At 45.5% G+C, this 24,330-nt stretch overlaps 1 protein-coding gene across 2 annotated transcripts in view; it reads right to left on the bottom strand.

Moving 5' to 3' along the window:
- Positions 1 to 1,108: 1,108 nt before the first annotated feature.
- RNASET2 (ribonuclease T2) overlaps positions 1,109 to 24,330 on the bottom strand; it is a 36,373-nt gene continuing 13,151 nt past the window's right edge. For both annotated transcript variants that reach the window (XM_012554561.2, XM_023728530.1), the window contains exons 5-10: positions 24,021 to 24,078; positions 20,919 to 20,989; positions 13,337 to 13,450; positions 4,582 to 4,627; positions 3,969 to 4,043; positions 1,109 to 1,384 (exon numbers count right to left, since the gene is read on the bottom strand). In XM_012554561.2, coding sequence (XP_012410015.1) covers positions 1,184 to 1,384; positions 3,969 to 4,043; positions 4,582 to 4,627; positions 13,337 to 13,450; positions 20,919 to 20,989; positions 24,021 to 24,078 — 565 coding nt within the window. In that variant the 3' untranslated portion in view covers positions 1,109 to 1,183. The remainder of the gene's footprint in view (positions 1,385 to 3,968; positions 4,044 to 4,581; positions 4,628 to 13,336; positions 13,451 to 20,918; positions 20,990 to 24,020; positions 24,079 to 24,330) is intronic.

Here is a 24,330-nt window from a genome sequence, read left to right as displayed (position 1 = left end):
AGGTGATGTTAACAGGGAAGCAGCTCATTTCACAGGACAGTACTGCTGTCAAGCTGCCATTGAGTCAGCCCCCGACTCACGGTGACCCCACGCACAATGGGACTGGACCGTTGTGATCCATAGGGTTTCCACTGGCTGTTTTTTTGGAGGTAGCTTGCCAGTCACAGGCCATTAGGTGTCCTCCTTGTGAACACGAAACCCCTACAGCAGGGAAAGGTGGCTTCCTGTGACCCCCAATGGAAGCCCATGGGCTTCATCGTTATCAAGAGAAACCCTGGTGTCCTGCGTCTCACAGAAAAGGCTGTTCCCAGCTTGAGGAGAACAGAGCACCCAAGGATGGGTACCCCACACGTGGGCAACATGTCACATGCTATTTTCAGACTGACCAGGAACCCCATCTTGGGCAGGCCTGGCCTAGCTGCTCTGTGGGTTTAAGCACTTTTACAGGAGGCAGGGAGAGAGGGTGGGGTCACCCAGAGAGGGCACCAGGCTGCTTACCTTGTATATGTAATTCGCATCTCTCCTGGCGAAAATAAAGAAAGACGGGGCTTCTGTTTTAACCCGTGCACACTCCTAGACGATGCGGTGAGAGGTGCCTCACCCCTGACTCAGGACTTCTGCCTGCCAGCGCCACGGTGCCCCGAGTGGGCACAGCTCACACCAGGCCAGGGGAAGGAGACGCTGCAAGGTGAGAGCTCTGAAGTGCTCAGCCACCTGGAAGACAGGATGTCTATCCTCACCGAGCAGAGATGCTTTCTAGCACCCCCATGCACGAGCCCGCATTCCTCCTCTGTCTGAACAAGATCCCCCGCTCCAAGAAGGCAGCCCAGCCAAGTGGACTTTCCTGAACCTATGCCATTTCCCCAAATGCACGGATACCCGCTTTATCTTGTAAAGAAGACCGATAGCTTAATCAAGAATGTCTGAAGCTTTATTTCCACCACGAACCAGCTACTTGAGGCTTAGGATATTTCCCTTCTTTTGATTTACTCAAAATTTAGCCATCTTTACATGAACCCCCAAAATTAATTCACAAACTCTGAAGTGAAAAGAACACAGTAGGCGGCTTATATTAATGAAAGAGTTGTAAACACTTTTCACTTTGGAGTTTTTAAGGAAGCAGTGACTTGTGCATTTCTTGCTCTTGCTTTTCAAAACACAGGGTATTTCCACAATTTCGGCATCAGCGCATGGTCTCTCTGGGCGGGGGGTAGAACACAGGGCCATCTTCACAGACCTCCAGCCCCATGCTCGAGTCAGCCACATCCGCCCCCCTGGCTTTCTGCCGGAGGGAAGCCGAGAGCCCGGGCTGGGTGCAGTTACGTAACTGCAGGTCCTTCGTGAAACACAGTTCTATCTGAGCGATGCTCTGTACATCCTCATTCTAAGGACAGAAATGAACGGCAGTGGTCAGATCTTGATTAGCACCATGCTTTCGTAGTCATGAGGTCTGCAATAAGACGGTAACGAGAGGAACAGCCACAGAGCTCAGGCCCCAGCTGCCATGAATAAACACTTTTTATTTAACAGGTGCAGCGACTCGAACCAGAGTCCTGGCGGCACAGTGGTGAAATGCTTGGCTGTTAACCAAAAGGTTGGTGGTTTGAACCCACCAGTGGCTCTGTGGGAGAAAGATCTGGTGTTCTGCTCCAGTAAAGATGACAGCTTAGAAAACCCTATGGGGTAGTTCTACTCTGTCACATGGGCCCCTGTGAGTCAGAATGACTCAGGGGCACCTAACAAGAGTGACTCAGTACCAGGGTCTAAAGAACTCAGCTGTGGGCAGTGGGGCACGGCCCATGGTTCCGTCGGCCGGTTACCCATCCCCACGTGCCTTCACACACCAACGGCAGTCGTGTATGAAGATATGCTGCTTTTATTGTAGAAAAAAGTTAAGAAATGTACGCACCGACAAAGATCTGTACAGATGCACTGCATACGCATGGTATGTATGTATGTATGTTAGGGACTGAACTGCTTCTTCAAGTCCTAAGCCCTGTACCTGTGAACGTGACCTGGTTTGGAAATAGGGTCTTTGAAGATGTTATCGGTTAACATGAGGTCACGGGAGAACAGGTTGGGTCCTGATCCACTCTGAGTGGTACCTTGTAAACGAGAAGACACAGAGGGAAGACGCCACATGAAGACAGAGGCAGAGACTGGAGGGATGTGGCCACAAGCCAAGGAACGCCTGGGGCTGTGAGAAGCGGGAGAGACAAGGAAGGCTCTTTTCCCAGAGGCTTTGGAGAGAACATGGCCCAGCGGACACCCTGAGTTTGGACTTGTAACGTCCAGAACTGTGAGAGAATACATTTCTGATCTTATAGCCACCCACTTCATGGTACTTTGTGTGGCAGCCCTAGAAAATTAATACATTTCAAGATATTAGGGAAAGAAAATGGCGTTTGTATCTAAATAAGTAAATAAAACCCATTGCTGTTGAGTCAATTCTGACTCATAGTGATCCTACAGGACAGAGTAGAACCGTCCCAAAGAAGTTTTCAGGAAGCAGCCAGTGGATTTGAACTGCTGACCTTTTGGTTAGCAGCTGAGCTCTTAACCACTGTGCCACCAACTGTACCCCATTATTAAAAGAAGTTATGTCTCTATCAGCTAACAATGTAAAATCTTAATTTTCCCATTTATAAATTTTGTACAGTAATAATATTTCCCCTTCTCCTTATTCCACCTTCCCTTCCAGAATATAGGTAAATTCTTATTAGGAATAAGGGGCAAAACCAACCCTGTCCTGGCATGGTGTCAAGGAACAATCTGTTATTTCAAAACACACACTTATACACACACATAATTTCACAGAAACCATACACACATTCACACACCACACCCTCAGACACATACACCACACAAACTCATATATTCACTCACACACCACATACACTCAAAATACCACATACACTCACATACACCACACACACATTCACTTACACCACACTCATATTCACTTACTATACACCTGCTCACAATACACACACACACACCCCACATTCAGTCACACACCACACACTCGCTCATAGTCATGCACACTCCATTCACTCACACACCACACACACACCACATGCTTGCATTCATTCACATTCACTCACGTTCATACAGTCACATTCATTCACACACCACACACACACCACACAACACACATTCACTCGCACACACCACACACACATTCACACACCACACACATTCACTCACACCACACTCACATTTACTCACACACCATTCACTCACACATACCACACACATTCACTCACACCACACACACATTCACTCACACACCACACACACACCACATGCTTGCATTCATTCACATTCACTCACGTTCATACAGTCACATTCATACACACACCACACAACACACATTCACTCGCACACACCACACACATTCACACACCACACTCACATTTACTCACACACCATTCACTCACACATACCACACACATTCACTCACACCACACACACATTCACACACACACCATACACACCACATTCACACACCCTATGCACTCACACCACACATTCACACACACCACATGCATTCACTCACACACCATACACATTCACTCACACCTCACACTCATTCACTCACACACCACACATTCACTCCCACACACCACTCACATTCACACCACACACATACACTCACACACACCACACACACACCACACATTCACTCACACAGACCATACACTCACATGCACTCACACACATGCTCACATTCACTCACACACCACTTACGTTCACTCAACACACCACACAGTGCACACACCACATGCACGTGTGCATGCAGATACACATTCCTGCACACCACACACACACACAGAAACACACACACACCCATCCACATGCACACACAGACACAAAACTCCCATGAAGTCCATGGCGAACACAGATCTGTCAAGAAAGTTAAACTCGTTTTTGCAATGAAGACACAAAGGCAGACAGACACACTTAACCTTTTCAGGCGGAAGACACTGGACTTTCGGCATTACTCCATACACACTGGCAAGCGCGTCTCTGATATCTGCGACCTGAAGTTAAGCAGAGTGCATTAGGGACACCATGTCACCTGCTATGACACAGTCTTAGTACCCTCTCCACAGTACATGACAATAACAGGTCAGTACACCATCCTCCCAGCGCGACCTCGGGGACGCGACCAGGCTTGCACAGACGAGGGTGTGCAGTCTTGAGATTAAACCTGGCTCCCACAAGATGACAACATGTCCCTCCCGCACAGTGACCCCGTCAGCCAACTCCCGTCTGCGAAACCTTTTCAGATGGCACGTTCCACCTGCCCCGTCAGAACCTGGAACCGACACTTCCCGCCCGGAAGCCCGAGTCTGTGCTTCACTCAGCCGCTGACTTAAGCAGCCTGGCGTGGTTTATGCTCAGTATCACGAGGAAACACAAATCAATCCCTTCAGGAACACGAACGTGACGCAGGACTGGCTTGTGCTGGGTCACTTGAAAACCCACTCGCGCCTCACAGCTGGAAGGGCAGCTGACCCTGCCAGGTGGCCTCGTTTAGCAGATTACATTAGACGAGACGCAGATGGCAAGACTTACCTGGTAGTAATCGATAGATGGTTTTATCCCCAACTTCTGGAGCATACTAAAATTTAAACAAAAAAAATTAGCTGTGTGAGGGTTCATCCTCCTTTCTTGTTCAAATGTCCTGTTTCTGAATAAAAAGCAAGTAAGATATTCCTGTTGTTATGTGCCATTGAGTCAATTCTGACTCATAGTGACCCTATAGGAGAGAGCAGAACTGCCCCATAGGATTTCCTAGGCTGTAATCCTTACAGAAGCAGACTGCCACATCTTTCTACCTCGGACAGGCTGGTGGGTTTGAGCCGCTGACCTTTCAGTTAGCAGCCGTGTGCTTAACCACTGCACCACCAGGGCTCCTTAAGATATTCTTAGGAGTTTTTTTTTTTTTCTCCTATTACTCCAGACAGTACATCTTTTACCAAGCACAGCGTACAGTGGCACTTGGGCCATCACGGAAACCCTGGTGGCACAGTGGTTAAGAGCTACAGCTGCTAACCAAAAGGTCGGCAGTTCAAATCTACCAGGTGCTCCTTGGAAACCCTATGGGGCAGTTCCACGCGGTCCTATAGGGTCACTATGAGTCGGAATCAACTCGACAGCAACGGGTTTTTATGGGCCAACACCAACCTCCCCTCATCCTTAGCACATGACCCTAACTGGTCTGGGTTCACTCTCCAGCTGAGTCCTGCTCCACGTTCCTGAGGGCCACTACCAACTGCAGTTGGCACACATGTTACCATCTACCACCTGCCATACCTGCTGTAGACTCTAGGCTTATCCTAGAACACTGCATTTGCTCAAACCTTTAAGTACCTTACATGCCTACAGCCTTGAAGCACTTCCCACAGCCCATGGTTTTAAACAGCAGTAGAGGACTCTACCGAAGTAGCACACCCCTAACTCACCTGTTAATTACGGGGCACAATGTACAAAATCTCACACCAAACAGTCTGAAAAAACAATGTGTAGAACTCTGATGGTTTATTTCATGTGTCAACGTGGATGGGCTATGGTGCCCAGTTGGTTGGTGAAACACTGGTTTAGATGTTGCTGTGGAGGCATTTACGTGTGATTCCCAGTACTGTGTGATTGTCCACCATTTTGTCATCTGATATGATTTTCCTATGTGTTGTAAATCCTACCTCTATGACGTTAATGAGGTAGGACTCAATCTACAAGATTACGCTGTGTCTTAAGTCAATCTCTTTTGAGTTATAAAAGAGAGAAGTGAGCAGACAGACAGGGGACCTCATACCACCAAGAAACAAGAGCCAGGAGAAGAGCACATCTTTTGGACCCAAGGTCCCTGTGCTGAGAAGCTCCTCGACAGGGGAAGATTGATGATAAGGACCTTCCTCCAGAGTTGACAAAGAAAGCCTTCCCCTGGAGGTGGTACCCTGAATTCAGACTTCTAGCCTCCTAGACTGTGAGAGAATAAAATTCTCTTTGTTAAAGCCATCCACTTGTGGTATTTCTGTTAGAGCAGCACTAGGATAACTAAGATACCCTCTATAATGTGGGTGGGCCTTATACAGTAAATTGAAGGCCTTAAGAGCAAAAACAAATTTCCTGGGAGAGAAGGAGTTGGCCTCAAGACTATAACATATATATTCTGCTGGACTTTCCAGCTCACTGTCTGCCATACAGATTTTGGACTTGCCAGCTCCCACAATCTCAGGAGCCAATTCCTTAAAATCAATCAATGAGCTTGCTCTCTGGGTACAGGTAGTTCCCAACTTACAATGGGGTTCCATTCCTATGACTCTGTTGTAAGTCAATTCTGATGTAAGTTGAATACCTCATTTTTTTTCCTTTAGTTTTCATTATTATTGCCTTTCATCATCAGCATCTTTCTCTGTGGGTTGGAAACATTACATGTAAACTGACACACAGCAACACCGTATGTAGAACATATTACTAACGATAAAACCAGCTGCCGTCCAGTTGATGCTGACTCAGAGAGACCCTATAGGGCAGGGCAGAACTGCCCCATCAAGTTTCCAAGGAGCAGCTGGTGAATTTGAACTGTGACCTCCTGGTTAGTAGCTGTAGCTCACGGTGACTCTTAACCACTGCACCACCAGGGCTCCTACTAATGAAAAGATGTCCAAACAAGAATGGATGGTCGTAAGCACAGTTCGTCATAACTCAAATACACTGTAAGTCAGGGACTACCTGTATATATGTACACACACACATAGATGACCTGTCGGTTCTGTTTCTCTGGAGAATCCTACGAGTGCCCCACCAAGCCTGTCCACGTCACACCAAGCAGACTCTGAGACTCAGGCCACCTCTCCCCACGCTAACTTATAATCAGACCAAGAATTAGCCCTCAGGAAAATGAAGACTGACAAGGGCATTCCTTTCTCAGCCATGATTTCTGACAAGTATATTACATAACAAGAGTTTCTCCAAAGACTGAAGATCAGAAAGTCTTGATCTTTGTGTCATTCTCCGAGCAAGCAGTTAAGAGGTAGTGGAGGGCCTTGAACCCTAGAAATTACCCAAACCAGCATGCCTTCACCCACTGCCTGCCCCCACCCTCAGTGCTAGACAGTGGTGAGGTGTGTCATGATCACTCGTGATGCAAGAGAACTGGGGAAAACCAAGAAAGTGCCTGCTGAGGGTGCCAGCCCGAGCTGTCTCCCGATGGCGCCTGGAACAAGCCCAGGCCTTCACTGTCCTGACGCTCCCGTTGTGCCAGGTGTGCCAGCCATACTTCCTTTCATTCTAAGTAGTCATAATAAACCAGCAAACTCATTTTTATAATGTGACAGGAGATTATAAGGCCTCTGTGTTGCTGCTTATAATTTATACAGCTTGCTTTAGTCATAGCAATTCTCTTTCAAACTAGATAATTGGAAACTTATTTCCTTGTCCAAAAAATGTAGCAAACTCCCATTTCAAATGTCATGAGGCTAATTAACTGAGAACATGCCTGCAGTCAAACTTCTCAGGCCCAGGAGGCGCAGAAGGAACAACCATTGTTGTCAGATGGGCAGAATGGAGCCCGGTGACGGGCCCTCTCAGGCGAGAAGGATGCCCTCTTTCTGAACTGCAGTCTCAGAGGGGCCTCTCAGCCTGGCTCTGCACGCACATCGCCACACATTACCTGGGTGAGAGCAGGCCAGCTACACTAGCAGGCTTTCACTGAAGCAAGCAGGAAGAGCAAAATGAATGGATGCTGAGGAAAAGCGTTTAAGTAAAATATCCAAGTAATTAATCCTCTTATTTAACAAATCTTTACTAGTGCCCCTATTTATGCTTTTTCAACCTCAGCAGCTTTACACACACACACGCTCACTCACACGCATGTACATTCACACGAACACACCCACATTCAGAAATTCTCACACATACACTCACCAACACACACACACCACACACTAACACTCTCACACCAACTTTCATACACACACCCAGCACACACACACTCATAATCAGTCACACATATTCTCTCACACCCTAGTCACACTCACACACACACACACACCCTCATAGTCACACACACACCCAGTCATACATTCACACGCACTCACACCCCCTCACAGTCACACACACACATTCTCACACATACCCTCAGTCACACACACACACCCTCATGGTCACATACACACCCTCACGGTCACACACACACACACACACACACACACTCATGGTCACACACACACACCCTCATGGTCACACACACACACACATACCCTCATAGTCACACACACACATTCTCACACACAACCTCAATCACACACACACCCCCTCATGGTCACACACACCCCTTCATGGTCACACACACACCCTCACAGTCACACACACACACACCCTCATGGTCACACACACACACACCCTCACAGTCACACACACACATTCTCACACACACCCTCAGTCACACACACACACCCTCATGGTCACACACACACCCTCACAGACACACACACACACACCCTCATGGTCACACACACCCTCACAGTCACACACACATGCTCCTTCACAGTCACTCTCACATACATTCTCTCTCACACACCCTCACAGACACACACACACACACACACCCTCATGGTCACACACACACCCTCACAGACACACACCCTCATGGTCACACACACCCTCACAGACACACACACACACCCTCATGGTCACACACACCCTCACAGTCACACACACACATTCTCACACACACCCTCAGTCACACACACACCCCCTCATGGTCACACACACACCCTCACAGACACACACACACACCCTCATGGTCACACACACACCCTCACAGTCACACACACACACCCTCATGGTCACACACACCCTCACAGTCACACACACACGCTCCTTCAGTCACTCTCACATACATTCTCTCTCACACACACACACACCACTTGCCCACGTCCAGGAGTGAGATGAACAAGGCCAGGTCCCATCACTGCTTGGGACGCAGGAGCGCGTCTGTCACTCACCCTTAAGTGAGTGTTTCCCGGGCACCCACCCAGGAAAGAGCAGTGCAGGGAACACAACGCTCGCTAACAACCGCAGAGACAATTACGGAAAATTATGTTCTCTCCCGCAGTGTCTCCAAGAAAAATAAAAAATTCTTGGCACTTACAAAATTAAAATTATGAAGTCTTAAAATAAAACCTCTATTATTTTTCTCTATCAGTCATTACTACAAATTACATTTTTCTCATGGGTTAGCCTGTCAAATCATCATAAACAGGAATTTTGTGCTGACTTCATAACGCGAAAGCAGCAAACCTGAAAAACTGCAAAATTTATCTTGAAGCGGAATTCTCAGAAAACTCACAGATACAGCCATGTAATGCCAAACTCATCTTAACTAGGTAGAAAACATTATATACTCCTGCCATGGATTAAGTTGTGTGCCCCTGTCACAGACTGAATTGTGTCCTCCAAAAATATGTGTATCGGTTTGACTAGGGCATGATTTCCAATATGTGTGTTTGTCCACCATTTTGTCATCTGATATGATTTTCCCATTTCCTGTAAATCCTACCTCTGTGATACTGATGAGATGGGATTAGCCACAGTCATGTTAATGAGGGAGGACTCAATCTGTGAGACTGGATTGTGTCTTGAACCAATCTCTTTTGAGATATAAAAGAGAGAAGCCAGCAGAGAGACATGGGGACCTCATATCACCAAGAAAGCAGTGCCGGGAGCAAAGCGTGTCCTTTGGACCTGCGGTCCCTGCACCTGAGAAGCCCCTAGACCAGGGGAACATTGATGACAAGGGCCTTCCCCCAGAGCTGACAGAGAAAGCCTTCTTCTGGCGCTGGCACCCTAAATTCAGACTTCTAGCCTCCTAGACAGTGAGAGAATAAATTTCTCTTGTTAGAATCATCCACTTGTGGTATTTCTGTTATAGCAGCACTAGATGACTAAGACAGCCCCCCCAAAATACGTTCAAGCCCTACCCCTGTACTGTGACCTTGCTGGAACTAGCATCTTTGCAGATGTAATGAGTTAAGGTGCAGGCATACTGGAGTACGGTGGGTCCTAACCCTGTATGACCAGTATCCTTAAAACGAGAGATGCAGACAGACAGACACAGAGGAGGAGGCCATGTGAAGACGGAGGCCAACTGGAGGGATGTGTCTACAAGGCCAAGAGTGCCAAGGATGGCCCAGAGCCACCAGAATCCGGGAGAGAGGCAGGGAACAGAACCTCCCCAGAGCCTGGAGGGAGCGTGGCCCTGCAGACACCTTCATTTCACACTTCTGGCCTACAGAACTGTGTGAGAATAAACTTATTGTAAGCCACCCAGTGGTATTCTGAGCTGGGTGCAAAGTTTCCTCTAATCTCTAGTTCTTGCCTTGTTTCTCTGTATCACATAAGTCAGGTGGGCCCCAAAGCAGCACTGTTCAATTATAAGATGTTGTGAGCCACTTACGTCATTTTAAAAATTCTAGTAGCCTCATTAAAAAAAGTAAAAAGAAGCAGGTAAAAGAAATTTTAATAATATATTTTATTTAATCCAATATGTCAAAAATATGATCATTTCAACTTGTTGTTGTTAGGTGCCATCAAGTTGGTTCCGACTCATAGTGACCCTATGTAAAATGGAATGAAACACTGCCCAGTCCTGATCCATCCTAACAATCCTTGCTATGCTTAAGCCCACTGTTGGCAACCACTGTGTCAATCCATCTCGTCAAGAGTCTTCTTCTTGTTCGCTGACCCTCTATTTTACCAAGCATGATGTCCTTCTCCAGGGACTGGTCCCTCCTGATAGTATGTCCAAAGTATATGAGACGAAGTCTCGCCATCCTCCCTTCTAAGGAGCATTCTGGCTGTACTTCTTCCAAGACAGATTAGTTCATTCTTCTGGCAGTCCATGGTATATTCGATATTCTTCACCAACACCATCATTCAAAGGCATCAATTCTTCTTCAGCCTTCCTTATTCATCTTCCTTATTCATTGTCCAGGTTTCGCATGCATATGAGGTGATCGAAAATACCACAGCTTGGGCCAGGCACAGCTTAATCCTCAAAGTGACATCTTTGCTTTTCAGCACTTTAAAGGGGTCTTTTGCAGATTTGCCCAATGCAACATGTGGTTTGATTTCTTGGCTGCTGATTCCATGGGCATTAATTGTGGATTCAAGTAAAATGAAATCCTTGACAACTTCAATCTTTTCTCCGTTTATCATGATGCTGCTTATTGGTCCAGTTGTGAGGATTTTTGTTGCCTTTATGTTGAGGTGTAATCCTTACTGAAGGCTGTGGTCTTTGATCTTCATCAGCAAGTGCTTCAAGTCCTCTTCACTTTCAGCAAGCAAGGTTGTGTCATCTGCATAACGCAGGTTGTTAATGAGTCTTCCTCCAATCCTGATGCTGCCTTCCTCATCATACAGTCCCGTTTCTCAGATTATTTTCTCAGCATACAGACTGAATAGGTATGGTGAAAGGATACAACCCTGATGCACACCTTTCCTTACTTTAAACCACGCAGTATCCCCTTGTTCTGTTCCAACGACTGCCTCTTGGTCTATGTTTAGGTTCCGCAGGAGCACGATTAAGTGTTCTGGAATTCCCATTCTTCGCAATGTTATCCATAATTTGTTATGATCCACACAGTTGAATTCATTTGCATAGTCAATAAAACACAGGTAAACATCTTTCTGGTATTCTCTGCTTTCAGCCAAGGTCCATCTGACATCAGCAATGATATCCCTCATTCCACATCCTCTTCTGAATCTACACTGAATTTCTGGCAGATCCCTGTCGATGTACCGTTGCAACTGTTTTTTGAATGGTTTTCAGAAAAATTTTATTTGCATGTGATAATAATCCTATTGCTCAATAATTCCTGCATTCTGTTGGATCACCTTTCTTTGGAATGGGTGTAACTATGGATCTCCTCCCGTTGGTTGGTCAGGTAGCTGTCTCCCAAATTTCTTGGCATAGACGAGTGAGCACTTCCAGCGCTGCATCTGTTTGTTGAAACATCTCAGTTGGTATTCTGTCAATTCCCAGAGCCTTGTTTTTCGCCAAAGCCTTCAGTGCAGCTTGGACTTCTTCCTTTAGTATCATCAGTTCTTGATCATATTCTACCTCCTGAAATGGCTGAATGCCAACCAATTGTTTTTGGTACAGTGACTCTGTGTATTCCTTCCATCTTCTTTTAATGCTTCCTGTGTCATTCAATATTTTGCCCACAAAATCCTTCAATATTGCAACTTGAGGCTTGAATTTTTTTTCAATATTTCAACTTGAGAAATGCTGAGCGTGTTCTTCCCTTTTGGTTTTCTAACACCAGGTCTTTGCACATTACATTATAATACTTCGTTTTTTCAAGCTGCCCTTTGAAATCTTCTGTTCCGCTCTTTTACTTCATCAATTTTTCCATTTGCCTTAGCTTCTCTACGTTCAAGAGCAAGTTTCAGAGTCTCTTCTGGTATTCATTTTGATATTTTCTTTCTTTCCTATCTTTTTAGTAACCTTCTGCTTTCTTCCGGTGTGATGTCCTTGATGTCATCCCACAACTTGTCTGGTCTTCGGTCATTATTACATAATAAATATAAAAATTATTGAGCTATTTTATGGTTTTCTGGCCCCAAGTCTTTGAAATCAGGTGCTTATCTGACACTCACAGCACAAGGGCAGCAGTGGGCGAGGGCACGCTGGTTTGGGTCATTTCTGGGCTTCTAGCCCCTCTACCGCCTCTTAACTGCTTGTTCTGGGAGCACTACACAAAGATCCATGCAGTATACTTTTGTCAGAAATTACAAGTTCTCTTGTCCAAGTCTTGATTTTCATGGGGGCTAATGTGCTGTCTGGTTATAAGTTAGTACTCAGAGAGGTGGAGTCCTGGGCTGCGGCAAACGGCTAATGCACTCGGCTACTAACGGGGAGGTTGGAGGTCCAAGTCCACCCAGAGGCATCTCGGGAGAAAGTCCTGGTGATACACTTCTGAAAAATCAGTCATTGACAGCACAGTTCTACCCTGACACACACAGGGTCACCATGAGTCAGAGTCAACTCAACAGCAACTGGTTTACGAGAGGCAGTCTACATCTTTGAGTCGGCTCAGCGTGTTCACGACCTGGAGCGATCAGAAGAGGCTTGGAAGGGTCCTACCAATTATTTCTGGGGCGTGACTCAGACGCCACACTCCAAGGCTCCCAGCCTGTGCGCTGGGCAGCATAGTTCTACTCCAGAGAATGAAAGGACGGAGCAAAGATAGCCGCAGCCACATCTCTGCACCGGGCAGGAGCTGGCTCACCAGGCGCCAAGACACGAGCAGTGTCACCCTACCTGTCAAGGTTGAGTTGTTTGTACAGATCCAGGATTTTACCGAAGTACTTCTTCTCTGAGTTGAGGGCATCCAGCTGGGCAACGCAGGTCCCGTGCTTCCGCCATTCGTGCTTCCTGTAAGAATTTAAAAAAAAAACCTCTAGTTGGAAGCTGATGAAACAAATTCGCAGCAAAAAGTGTTTCAACATGTGTTCCCCTAGTCCAGAACACTCACATGCAGAGGGCATGCTGTTTCCTTGGCAAAGAAGGAAGGATAAAAGTCCTTACTTGCAACTCGGGCAATTACTGAGATCCCCTAAGCACAGAAGCAAGGCCCAGGCAATGCAGCCCCACTCCAGAGGTCTCTCTATCTCCTCTTCATGCCTTTCACTAGTAATCAGCTCCAATTCATTCCTACGATTACAGCTTGCACAATTAAGAACAAATGAAAACTGGAAAGAAGACAGCATGGCTGTGCAAACATATACAGGTTCGCAGAGCGGAGCATTCTTCTGCAGAGCGCTAGCACCCACAGCCAGGAATCAGAGAGAGGCTCCCTGGTCGTTTCTCAGCAAACAAAAGACGGAGTAACTAATTACTAAGGAACGCCTCATGCCCCTCCCCATTCCGGCTTCTACCACTGACTACAGTTTTTGTGTCAATTCTACATATGGGACCATGATAAAATAACAGTCAACGGAAACAAGGTACCCTAACCAAATGCCTGCAGACAAACAGTAATTTTCACTCAAGAGAAATACTGTTGTTAGTAATAACTCCTTACAGTCTATTGCAGATTAAAGTTTTCCAAAATGTTTTCACATTCTTCATTTAGTTCTCACAACTCTGCATGACAAAAACCTTATCCCTAGTTTAGAAATGGGGAAACTGAGGCTCAGAGGGGTTAGGTGTCTTGATAAAAGTCACACAGCCTGCACTTGAACTCCACTCTTTCGATTCCTAGCTCAGGGTCTTTTCCATCACGCTGCCTTGTCCCATTCAATCCTTTGCTGAATATAATTTATACCTACCCTGACAACGACAGCTGACTTGTCAATGCAGATGCTAATGGTTTTTAGCATGGAAAAACAAAATGGATATCAGGTTTCCTTCACTCTACTTGTGATTAATTCAGGAAGCTTTCATAAATAATATCTATGCAGCCTTTTATAAAGCACTCATATGTGGCCTCTCAAAAACATACACTACATTTGCATTAATTCATTGGTAGAATTCATCCAGAGTACCAGATTTAAATAAATGCATTGGTTGTTTCTCAGACCTAAGAAAAATATGAAAAATTGAACCAGGAAGAATAAAAAAGGATGAATAACTTTCTTCATCTAGAATAGTTTCTGGAGCAAATTATTTGATAGTTTTCTATATTCTATGGAGCATAAAAGGGACATTCTCTGAAATACACTGAAAGTGTAAGCTGATTATAGGTGCCTTGTTGTTCTTGTTAGTAGCCATTGAGTTGCTTCCGACTCATGAGGACCCCATGTGTGCAGAGTAGAACTGCACCTTAGGGTTTTCAAGCTGTGACCTTTCAGAAGCAGATCGCCAGGCCTGTCTTCCAAGGCACCTTCTTAGTTTCTGTAAAACAGGAATAACTCTAGAACCTATCTCATGGTGAGGTTGGGAGGAGTAAATGAGCTGAAGCGTACAAGCACTCTGAAACAAGCAAATATAGTTCCTGGCTCATGATAAGTATTCAATAAATGTCAGTGCAACAAGTGTAACTCAATAGATACTGGGGATGAGAACGTACTAAAGCACTGATATCCTCGTGGTTCAAAACACTTAACCACACATCATTTGGAATCACACGTTGTCTCAGTCATCTAGTGCTGCTCCAACAGAAATACCACAGGTGGATGGCTTTAACAAAGCGAAGTTTATTCTCTCACAGTCCAGCAGGCTACAAGTCCAAATTAGGGCATCAGCTCCAGGGGAAGGCTTTCTCTCTGTTGGCTCTGGAGGAAGGTCCTTGTGATGCATCAGTCTTCCCTTTGTCTGGGAGTATCTCAGCACAGGAACCTTAGGTCCAAAGGACTCACTCTGCTCCTGGCACTGCTTTCTTGGTGGTGGGAGGTTCCCATGTGTCTCTGCTCCTTCTCTCTTTTATATCTCAAAAGAGACTGGATTAAGACACTATCCAATCTTATAAACCTCATCAGTATAACCTCATCATAGTGATAGAGTTTACAACACATAAGGAAATCGCATCAGATTATACAATCATACAATACTGGGAATCATGACCTAGCCATTTTGGGGGGATGCAATTCAATCCATGACAGACATTTTTAATGTAACACCAAGATTTACAGTTATCAATCAGAAGTGAGTAACCATGTTGCCCTTTGTACTCAAATCCGTGTTGGCTGATTCCCTTTCCTTGCTGATGGATCTTCTCTGTGGGCTACAATGCAACCAGCTCTCTGCAGCAGTGTAACCACTGGAAAATTACACGTTGTCTCCTTGGCAACCACACAGCCATTATTTCCAAGAATACTGTGAAGTGCTACATGAAATGTTTTCTCCTTGTTTTCCCCCATTTCAACTCATTCCAGCCATTCTTTCTTTCCTAAGCATTTTCCGGAATACAGATTATGCAGAGCCAGTGCTGGAGAGCTGAGTCATTCCTATCCCACGCATTCATCCACAGCGGCGGGTTCTTTTTCCTGCTGAAGGGGCAATTTCATGGTATAGACCTGGATCCACGAATCACAAAGCACCTCCCCTCCCCCCGTCACATGCCCTCAGAGTCCCTGGCTGGTGCAATGGTTAAGTGCTCGGCTGCTAACCGAAAGGTTGGAGGTTCGAGTCCAACCAGAGGTGCCTCGACAAATAGTGCTCGTGATCTACTTCTGAAAAACAAGCCACCGACAACCCGACGGAGCAGTTCTACTCTGACACACGGGGGGAGTCGGAATCAACTCGACGGCAACAACAATTTATTTCACCCTTCACAGCAGGCATGTCTGCCCCTTCCAGAGGAGAGTTGTCCTAACAGCGCAGATAGCACACCTGCCTTTCACTGCTGTTACTTCTCATTCAACTTCCCTCAGCTGTGTCACCTTCTTTCCTTTCGTGGGATTCTGAACTTACAGTACTCTGGGTGCTGAAGCTCCAGAGACACTCTCCTTCCCCCCATAATACTCTGGGTGACAGAAAGAAGAACGCTGGCTGACTGTCAGGAGACGCGCTCTCCAGTCCCAGCTCTGCCACTCCCTGTGTGCGCTCAGGCATGTCACTCATCCTCTCCCCTCATCAAGGTCTCCTTCAGCTCTAACTTCTGCGGGCTCTGATCGAAGTGGATGCAAACATATGTATTTTTCTTTTTTTTTTCAAGCTGATCCCTAGGTCACTGGCATGTATCAACATCAAACAAACTCCACTAGGTGCGCGCTGTATGAATCCGCCTTGTTGGGAAAGTTCAGCTCTTTCTTTATATGGAGGAAACAGTCCTTCAGTGAGAAATAACCCAGATGTCTTGGGAGAAGACAATCCTTGGATCACACACAGGTCCCAGTCACAGAACCACCACCCCAACGTGACCCATGTGCTTCTGTTTCTACCTCTGCTCCCTGATTGTTGTCGTTAAGTGTCGTTGAGTTGGTTCCGTCTCACAGCGACCCCGTGTACGACAGAATGAAACACGGCCCAGTCCTGCGCCATCCTCACAATTGTTGTTATGCTTGAGCCCCTTGCTGCAGCCACTGTGTCAGTCCATCTCGTTGAGGGTCTTCCCTCAACATGCATGCATATGAGGCGACTGAAAACACCATGGCTGGGTCAGGTGCACCTTAGTCTTTAAAGTGACATCCTTGCTTTTTAACACTTTAAAGAGGTCTTTCGTAGCAGATTTGCCCAACGCAATGTGTCGTTTGACATCCTGACTGCTGTTTAAGTCTTGCTAAATATGTCTGATGTAAACTGAAAACACAGTTCCACAGTTGACTTGAGATTCACATTCTGAAACATCACACAATCAAAGACGGGTGTTTCTTTCTGGTTGGAAGCCTCCCATCTCTGGCTCTGAAGCCCCCTGAGAAGCAGGGTGACTCTGCAAGTCAGAACAGACCACGAGGGATGGGAAACATTCTGCTGCGTGCAAGTGTTTCCTTCCAGGCTCTGAAGAACAGCAGCTTCAGCACTTACACAAGACTGTGATACTTTCCCCTCCCACATTAGGCTGTTTCTTCTGCTAACAAGCTAGGAGACATCCAAGAACAAAGTAAATTATTTAACTTCATTAAATCTTGAAAAATACTGCAACGAAATCACATCAATGCTGTTGTTACACTTCCCAGATTCCGGTCTCGGATACACCATGTAATGTCTTTGTGTATGTGTGTGTGTAAGAATAAGAATCTATATGTAAGAGTAATCGTGTGTAATAGCGATAATAAGTACGTAAGAGTAATCGTGTGTAATAGCGATAATAAGTATGTAAGAGTAATCGTGTGTAATAGCGATAATAAGTATGTAAGAGTAATCATGTGTGTAATAGCGATAATGTGTGTCTGAGAGTCATCATGTGTGTAAGAGTAACCATGTACATAAGAGTAAAAATGTGTGTAAGAGTAACTGTGTGTATAAGAGTAAAAATGTGTGTAAGAGTAACCGTGTGTATAAGAGTAAAAATGTGTGTAAGAGTACCTGTGTGTGTGTAAAACTGTGTGTGAGAGTAACTGTGTGTAAGAGTAAAAATGTGTGCAAGAGTAACTGTTGGTAAGAGTAAAAGCTGTGAGAGTAACCATATGTAAGAGTAAAAATGTGTGTAAGAGTAACTGTGTGTAACAGTAAAACTGTGTGTGAGAGTAACCGTGTGTAAGAGTAACCATGTGTGGAGAGTAAAGATGTAAGAGTAGCCGTGTGTGTAAGAGTAGTCGTGTGTGTAAGAGTAATTATGGCTCTTGTTTGCACCTAGTAATATGATCCTTGTAATAACTGTTTAATGTTTAAAATAACAAGCATGTCTTCACACTGACTTGCTGCAAAAACACAGTGAAACGCCTCATCAGCCCAGAGGAAGGAACCAAATGACCGTGAGCTGCTCTTCCTAATACAGAAACCACGCTGAAAACCACACGCCTTAAATCACTGAAATGAGTGAAGCCAATCATTGCATTTGTATCCCTGGAAAAATTTAGGGCAATGTCCTGAGGTAATAGTAACAATGGAAAGCATTTATATAAAACAAACAAACTTTTTTTTCTCAATTCTTCACCTGAAAATTCTACACAGAAGATTCTTCCGGGTTAATCTTTCTGTGCACAATCTGATTAGCTGGACTCTGAGTTATACACTGCCATACTGGAGAGAGAGATAAAAAATACAGAATTTTACCCTCCGTTGTTGTTGGCAGCCAGTGAGTGGGCTCCAACTCACAGCGACCCTACAAACAACAGAAGGAAACACCACCCAGCCCTCCGCCTTCCTCACAACCATGGTTATGCCTGAGCCCACTGTTGTCGCCACTGTGTCCATCCATCTTGTTGAAGGCCTTCCTTTTTTTTTTTCGCTGAGCCTCTACTTGATCAAGCATGATGTCCTTCTCCAGGGACTGGTCCTTCCTGATAACACGTCCAAAGTATGTGAGGTGAGGTCTCACCATCCTCCCTTCAAAGGAGCATTCTGGCTGTACTTCTTCCAAGACAGATTTGTTCATTTTTCTGGCAGTCCGTGGTATATTCAATATTCTTCGCCAACACCATCATTCAAAGGCATCAATTCTGTCTTCCAAATTTCTTGGCATAGACGAGTAAGCACTTCCAGCGCTGCATCCGTTTGTTAAAACATCTCAGTTGGTATTCCCTCAATTCATGGAGCCTTGTTTTTCACCAATGCCTTCAGTACAGCTTGGACTTCTTCTTCAGTATGATCGGCCCCTGATCATATGCTACCTCTTGAAATGGTTGAACGTCGACCAATCTTTTTGGTGTCATGACTCTGTGTATTCCTTCCATCTTCTTTTGATGTTTCCTCCATCATTCAACATTTTGCCCATAGAATCCTTCAGTACTGCAACTTGAGGCATGAATTTTTCTTCAGTTCTTTGAGCTTGAAAAATACCAAGCGTGATCCTCCCTTTTGGTTTTCTAACTCCAGGTCTTTGCACATTTCGTTATAATACTTTGTCTTCTCGAGCCACCCTTTGAAATCTGTTCAGCTGTTTTACTTCATCATTTCTTCCATTAACAATGTTCAAGAGCATGTTTCAGAGTCTCTTTTTGACATCCATTATACTAACTACCTTCAGTCAGTATAATGTAAATAAAAGGAATGTTTGTCTTCGGAGGCAATTATTTTAAAAGCTATTCTGAATTAAACACATCATGTCTCTACTAGGCTCAGCTCCTGCTAAACTTAGAGGTGTTTAACTGAAACACAGAGAATTTAGCCTCAAGTTTAAATTCCACCTTCTATGGGGGCAGTGGTGGTTCCGCGGTAGAATTCTCACCTTCCATGCAGGAGACCTAGGTTCTATTGCCAGCCAATGCACCACAAACCCGGCCACCACCTGTCTGTCCATGGAGGCTTGCATGCTGCCGTGATGTCGAAAAGGTTTCAGCAGAGCTTCCAGACTTAGACGGACTAGAAAGAAAGGTCTGGCAATCTACTTCCGAAAAATCAGTCAGTCAAAATCCTATGGACCACAAAGGTCAGATCCCAAACCAATCATGGGGATGGCACAGGACCAGGTAGTGTCTCGTTCTGTTATGCACAGGGTCACCATGAGTTGGGGGCAACTCGATAGCAACCAACAGTAACAGTAGTCCTGAGTCCCATGAGTAAGATAATTATCTTCTTGAGCACGTCTTTCTTTTTCTTAAGATGTGTCAAGCCAGGAGCATAATTTATTTAAGAAACAGTCTCTGCTGTCTAAGTATTCCGCTGAGTTAAACCTTAGGATGGGACATTTTAAAAACATACATGTATGTTTTTATTGCAGCAAGTATACAAGTAACAAAACATTTGCATTTCAACCATCTTCACATGTACAGTTCAGTGACATTAATTATGTTCATCATGTTGTTCAACCATCACCATTAACTGTTCCCAAATTTCTCCATCACCCTTAAGAGAAGCTCAGTGTCCCCTAAGTATCGTGTCTTCCAGTCCGCCTCCCTCCCAGCCGCCCCTAGTGACCACTAATAAACTTTGGTCTCTATGCACTTGCCTATTCTAGATGTTTCACATAAATGGGACCACATAGTATGTCTCCTTTTGTGACTGACTTATTTCACTCAGCACGTTTTCAAGGTTCATTATTATTGTAGCACATACCAGGACTCCATTTCTGAGGGAGGAAATGTTTTAAACGAAGAAATAAATGACATAGCAGATCAATCAGAAAACAACAAGCTGACAAGGTAAACTCCTTTGCCCTTTTATCCACCGCAGAAAGGCACTAAACGCAGCCTCACAGAATCGTCTCTAGATAAAGGTTGTTCCAACTTCTCAGGCTTAGCAGACAGGTTCTTAAGTCTTTTATCTTTGCTTCCCACATTGTTTCCACTTAAATGTATTTATAAAGCTTTCCATACTTGTTTTTTAAGACTGGGGATGGCTGTCAAAAACAAAAACTTACCAGAATTGGCTGCAATTAGGAGGCCGATGGATTATATCAGGCCAGTACATCTTCATTTCTGGCAGAAGGTCCTACATAAAAAAAAAAAAAAAAAAATTAAAAAGTCCACACAGAATCTAATAACTCAAAACCCAGAATGCAGCTCTGATGAACTAACATATTAAGAAAATTAATTATACTTAGGCAAGTAAAATGATTCTGTGCTTATTTTGCATGAAGTGTTTCTTATGACATATCTAAAAGGGAAGTTGGAATCATTACAAAACTGAATTCTCCTTTCCCCAGAGACAAGCTGCTCTGGGGGGCAGTCTCAGCCCCCTGCACACTTCAGACCAAACCCACCGCTGTCAAGTCAATTCTGACTCATAGTGACCCTGTAGGACAGAGGAGAACTGCCCCACAGAGTTTCCTAGGCTGTAATCCTTATGGGAGAAGATCATCAGATATTTTATCCCACAGAGCTACTAGTGGGTTTGAACCACCAACTTTTCGGTTAGCAGCTGAGCACTTAACTGTTGTGCCACTAGGACTCTTAAATAACACATAAGCTACACCAAACCAAACCAATTGCTGTGGAGTTGGTTCCGACTCATAGCGACCCTACAGGACAGAGTAGAACTGCCCCATAGGGTTTCCAAGGCTGTAAATCTTTATAGAAGGAGACCGCCACATCTTTCTCCCATGGAGCAGATGGTAGGTTTGAACTGCCGACCGCTGGGCCACCAGGGCTCCTTTGGCAAATGGCAGGCACTCCATAAATCTGTGCTGAATGAATTCATCTTTAATTCCACTTGAAGATGACACATCATAAGCAGGAACAACCCAGTGGTGTCATGGGGAGTTAAAACGTGCCCTTGAAGAGGAAAATGTCTGTGAACCGCCATCACCAGGCTTCGGGGCATCTCCAGTAACTGCTTGTAGAGGGTCCCAAGAGCCTTAGGCCTCCAGGATTATGGCCTTAGAAGACCTCCTAGAAAGGAAACGGAGGAAAGGAACCCAGTCCAGTGCAATGTGGATTAGAACCTGTGATGAATTTGGAGCTAGTTATCCCATCCTTTCAGGAGGACACATCTTCCTGGGAGGGATCTATAATTCCAGCAAATCCTCTGATCCCACCTCATACTCTCAAGGTGGTCCCCTGACCTCCTGGATCCCATCCTGCAAACCCAGGCTGTGGGTACCTTGACATATTACTGATTATTCACAAGGAATTGTGGGTAACCCCTAAGAAAAGATGAGTGTGCGCGTGTCTCTGTGTGTGTGTGTGTGTGTGTGTGTGTGTGCGTGCGCATGCATGCGTGCGTGCACGTGAATGGGGGGAGGAAGAGAGAGAGGGCCCTCTATTCCACATAAGGTAGGTGAATTCCTGGATATCTGAAAAGATCACTTCTGCTAATCTCTCTTGTAAATTCCAGTCCTGTGAGTTAACCTTTAATATAATCTTTTGTACTTGTTATGGGCTGAACTGTATCCCCTCAAAATACATGTTGGAATCCTACAGATGTGATCCTGTTTGGAAATAGGATTTTCTTTGTTATGTTAATGAGTCCGTACCAGTGTAGGGCGTGTCCTAAACCTAATCAACTTCTGAGGTATTGAGGGGTGGAGAAGCACCTTGCTGAAAGCAATTTGGCCTTTTTTTCTGGTTCTTTCTAGCCAGACTAACACCTGAGGCTAATGAGTGGGGGCTGACTAGATCAAGAGGGACCAACTGGGGGTCTGGTGCTGACTAAGCATCATGATGTAATCTATCATGGCCATGTGGTGAGGCCAATAACAGCCCTGAGCCTTGAGGCTCAGAGGAGCTTCCTGGCTGGTGTCCATGCACGGGAGAGGGCAGCACATCCCTCCTTGGGGTATGGAAGCTCTATTCTGGTACCCCTCCCAGAACTCACCCTATGTGTCTCTTCATTTGTGTCCTTTATGGTTGTAATAAACCTGTACCTGTAAGTATGGTGTACTCTCTGTGAGAGTCTGTGAGTTGTTCTAGCAATTTATCAAGCCCACAGGGGCAGTGAGAGTAGGCAGGGGCTGGCGTCTGCCTGTCTGGCAGTATGAAAGAAGGTGTCCTTCTAACATGTGAGCTCTGACCCAGCTCTGGGTGGCTGGGGTCAGAGAAACGCTACATGGGCAGCTGGTCTCAAAGGTGTCCTTCCAACCTGTGAGCTCTGATCCAGCTCTGGGTGGCTAGTGTCAGAGAGAGATGGTGCCACGTGGTCAGCTGGCAACAAGGATGGAGGAGTGGCAAGGTCGGGACTGGATCCATTCCACACTTTAGGGATGGGATTCATGCTGATCCTCATCACACAGTTAGGAACAAAGGTGGGGTTTGCCCACTGCCCCTTTCTAAGTGCAGATATAAAAAGAGCAGCTCAGACACAGGCGTGAGCACAGATGGGGGAAAACAGATACTACGTGAAGATCACCATGGAATCAAGGAACGCAAGGGCTGCAGAAGCTGAAAGAGACAAGGACCTTTCCCCAGAGCTGACAGAGAGAGCCGTCCCCTAGAATCAACACCTTGAATTTTGCCTGCTCACCTCCTGAACTGTGAGGTAGTAAGTTGCTATTCTTCAAAGCCCCTGACATGTGGCAGTTCTGTTACAGCAGCAGAGAGAACCAAGACATCCATCATTCCTCCTTGCTCACAGCCCCTACTCAGAAACCCACCCCAGCTACGGCCAGAAAGGATAGCCCTGCACCACCTGACACTATGCTCCACGCCACAAGTCCCTAGAGCTGCCTTCCCCACCAAGCGTTTGAACTATGCGTCACGGGAGCCCATCAGTGCCGGCTCACGGGGGCAGCGAGTGTATGGCACCAGAGTGCACTTTACCCATGTCTGGGTTCACTTCCCATAGTCCACTTAGGGGCTGGTTTGGACCTGGGGCTGAGGAGGAGAAAGGTCAATGTTTATTTAATTTGTGAGATTCTTTTACATTATCAATAACTCCTGAAAAATACCAGAGTGTCAATCATGGTGAACATATTCGTGAGCTCCTAATTTTAAAACATGACATTAAAGGTGCACTCATAAAAAAAACAGTCAATCCAGTCCAACATTCTACAATGGTTAACAGTAACATAACTAAAAATTCATACCTTGATCTCTTCCAAATTAAAGTGCCATGACCGGTTACAGTCTTCTGCTTTATCAGCCCTTGAAATTGACAAGATAAAGAGAAATTAGTCTTGGTTGGGAGGGCAGCAACCTGACATCAGCAAACTCATGAAAGTCACCATCATGAAGGTCTGTAGAGGACAGATTTGAGAGAACTCTCAACTGGGATTCCTCACGCCATGAAAACCACTATCATGAAGGTCTGCAGAAGACAGATGTGAAAGAACTCTCAACTGGGATTCCTCACTCCATGAAAGTCACCACTATCATGAAGGTCTGCAGAGGACAGAT

Source organism: Trichechus manatus, unplaced genomic scaffold (assembly GCF_000243295.1).
Source record: "Trichechus manatus latirostris isolate Lorelei unplaced genomic scaffold, TriManLat1.0 scaffold00002, whole genome shotgun sequence".
Lineage (NCBI taxonomy): Eukaryota > Metazoa > Chordata > Mammalia > Sirenia > Trichechidae > Trichechus > Trichechus manatus.
This window is presented reverse-complemented; position numbering and strand designations above follow the sequence as displayed.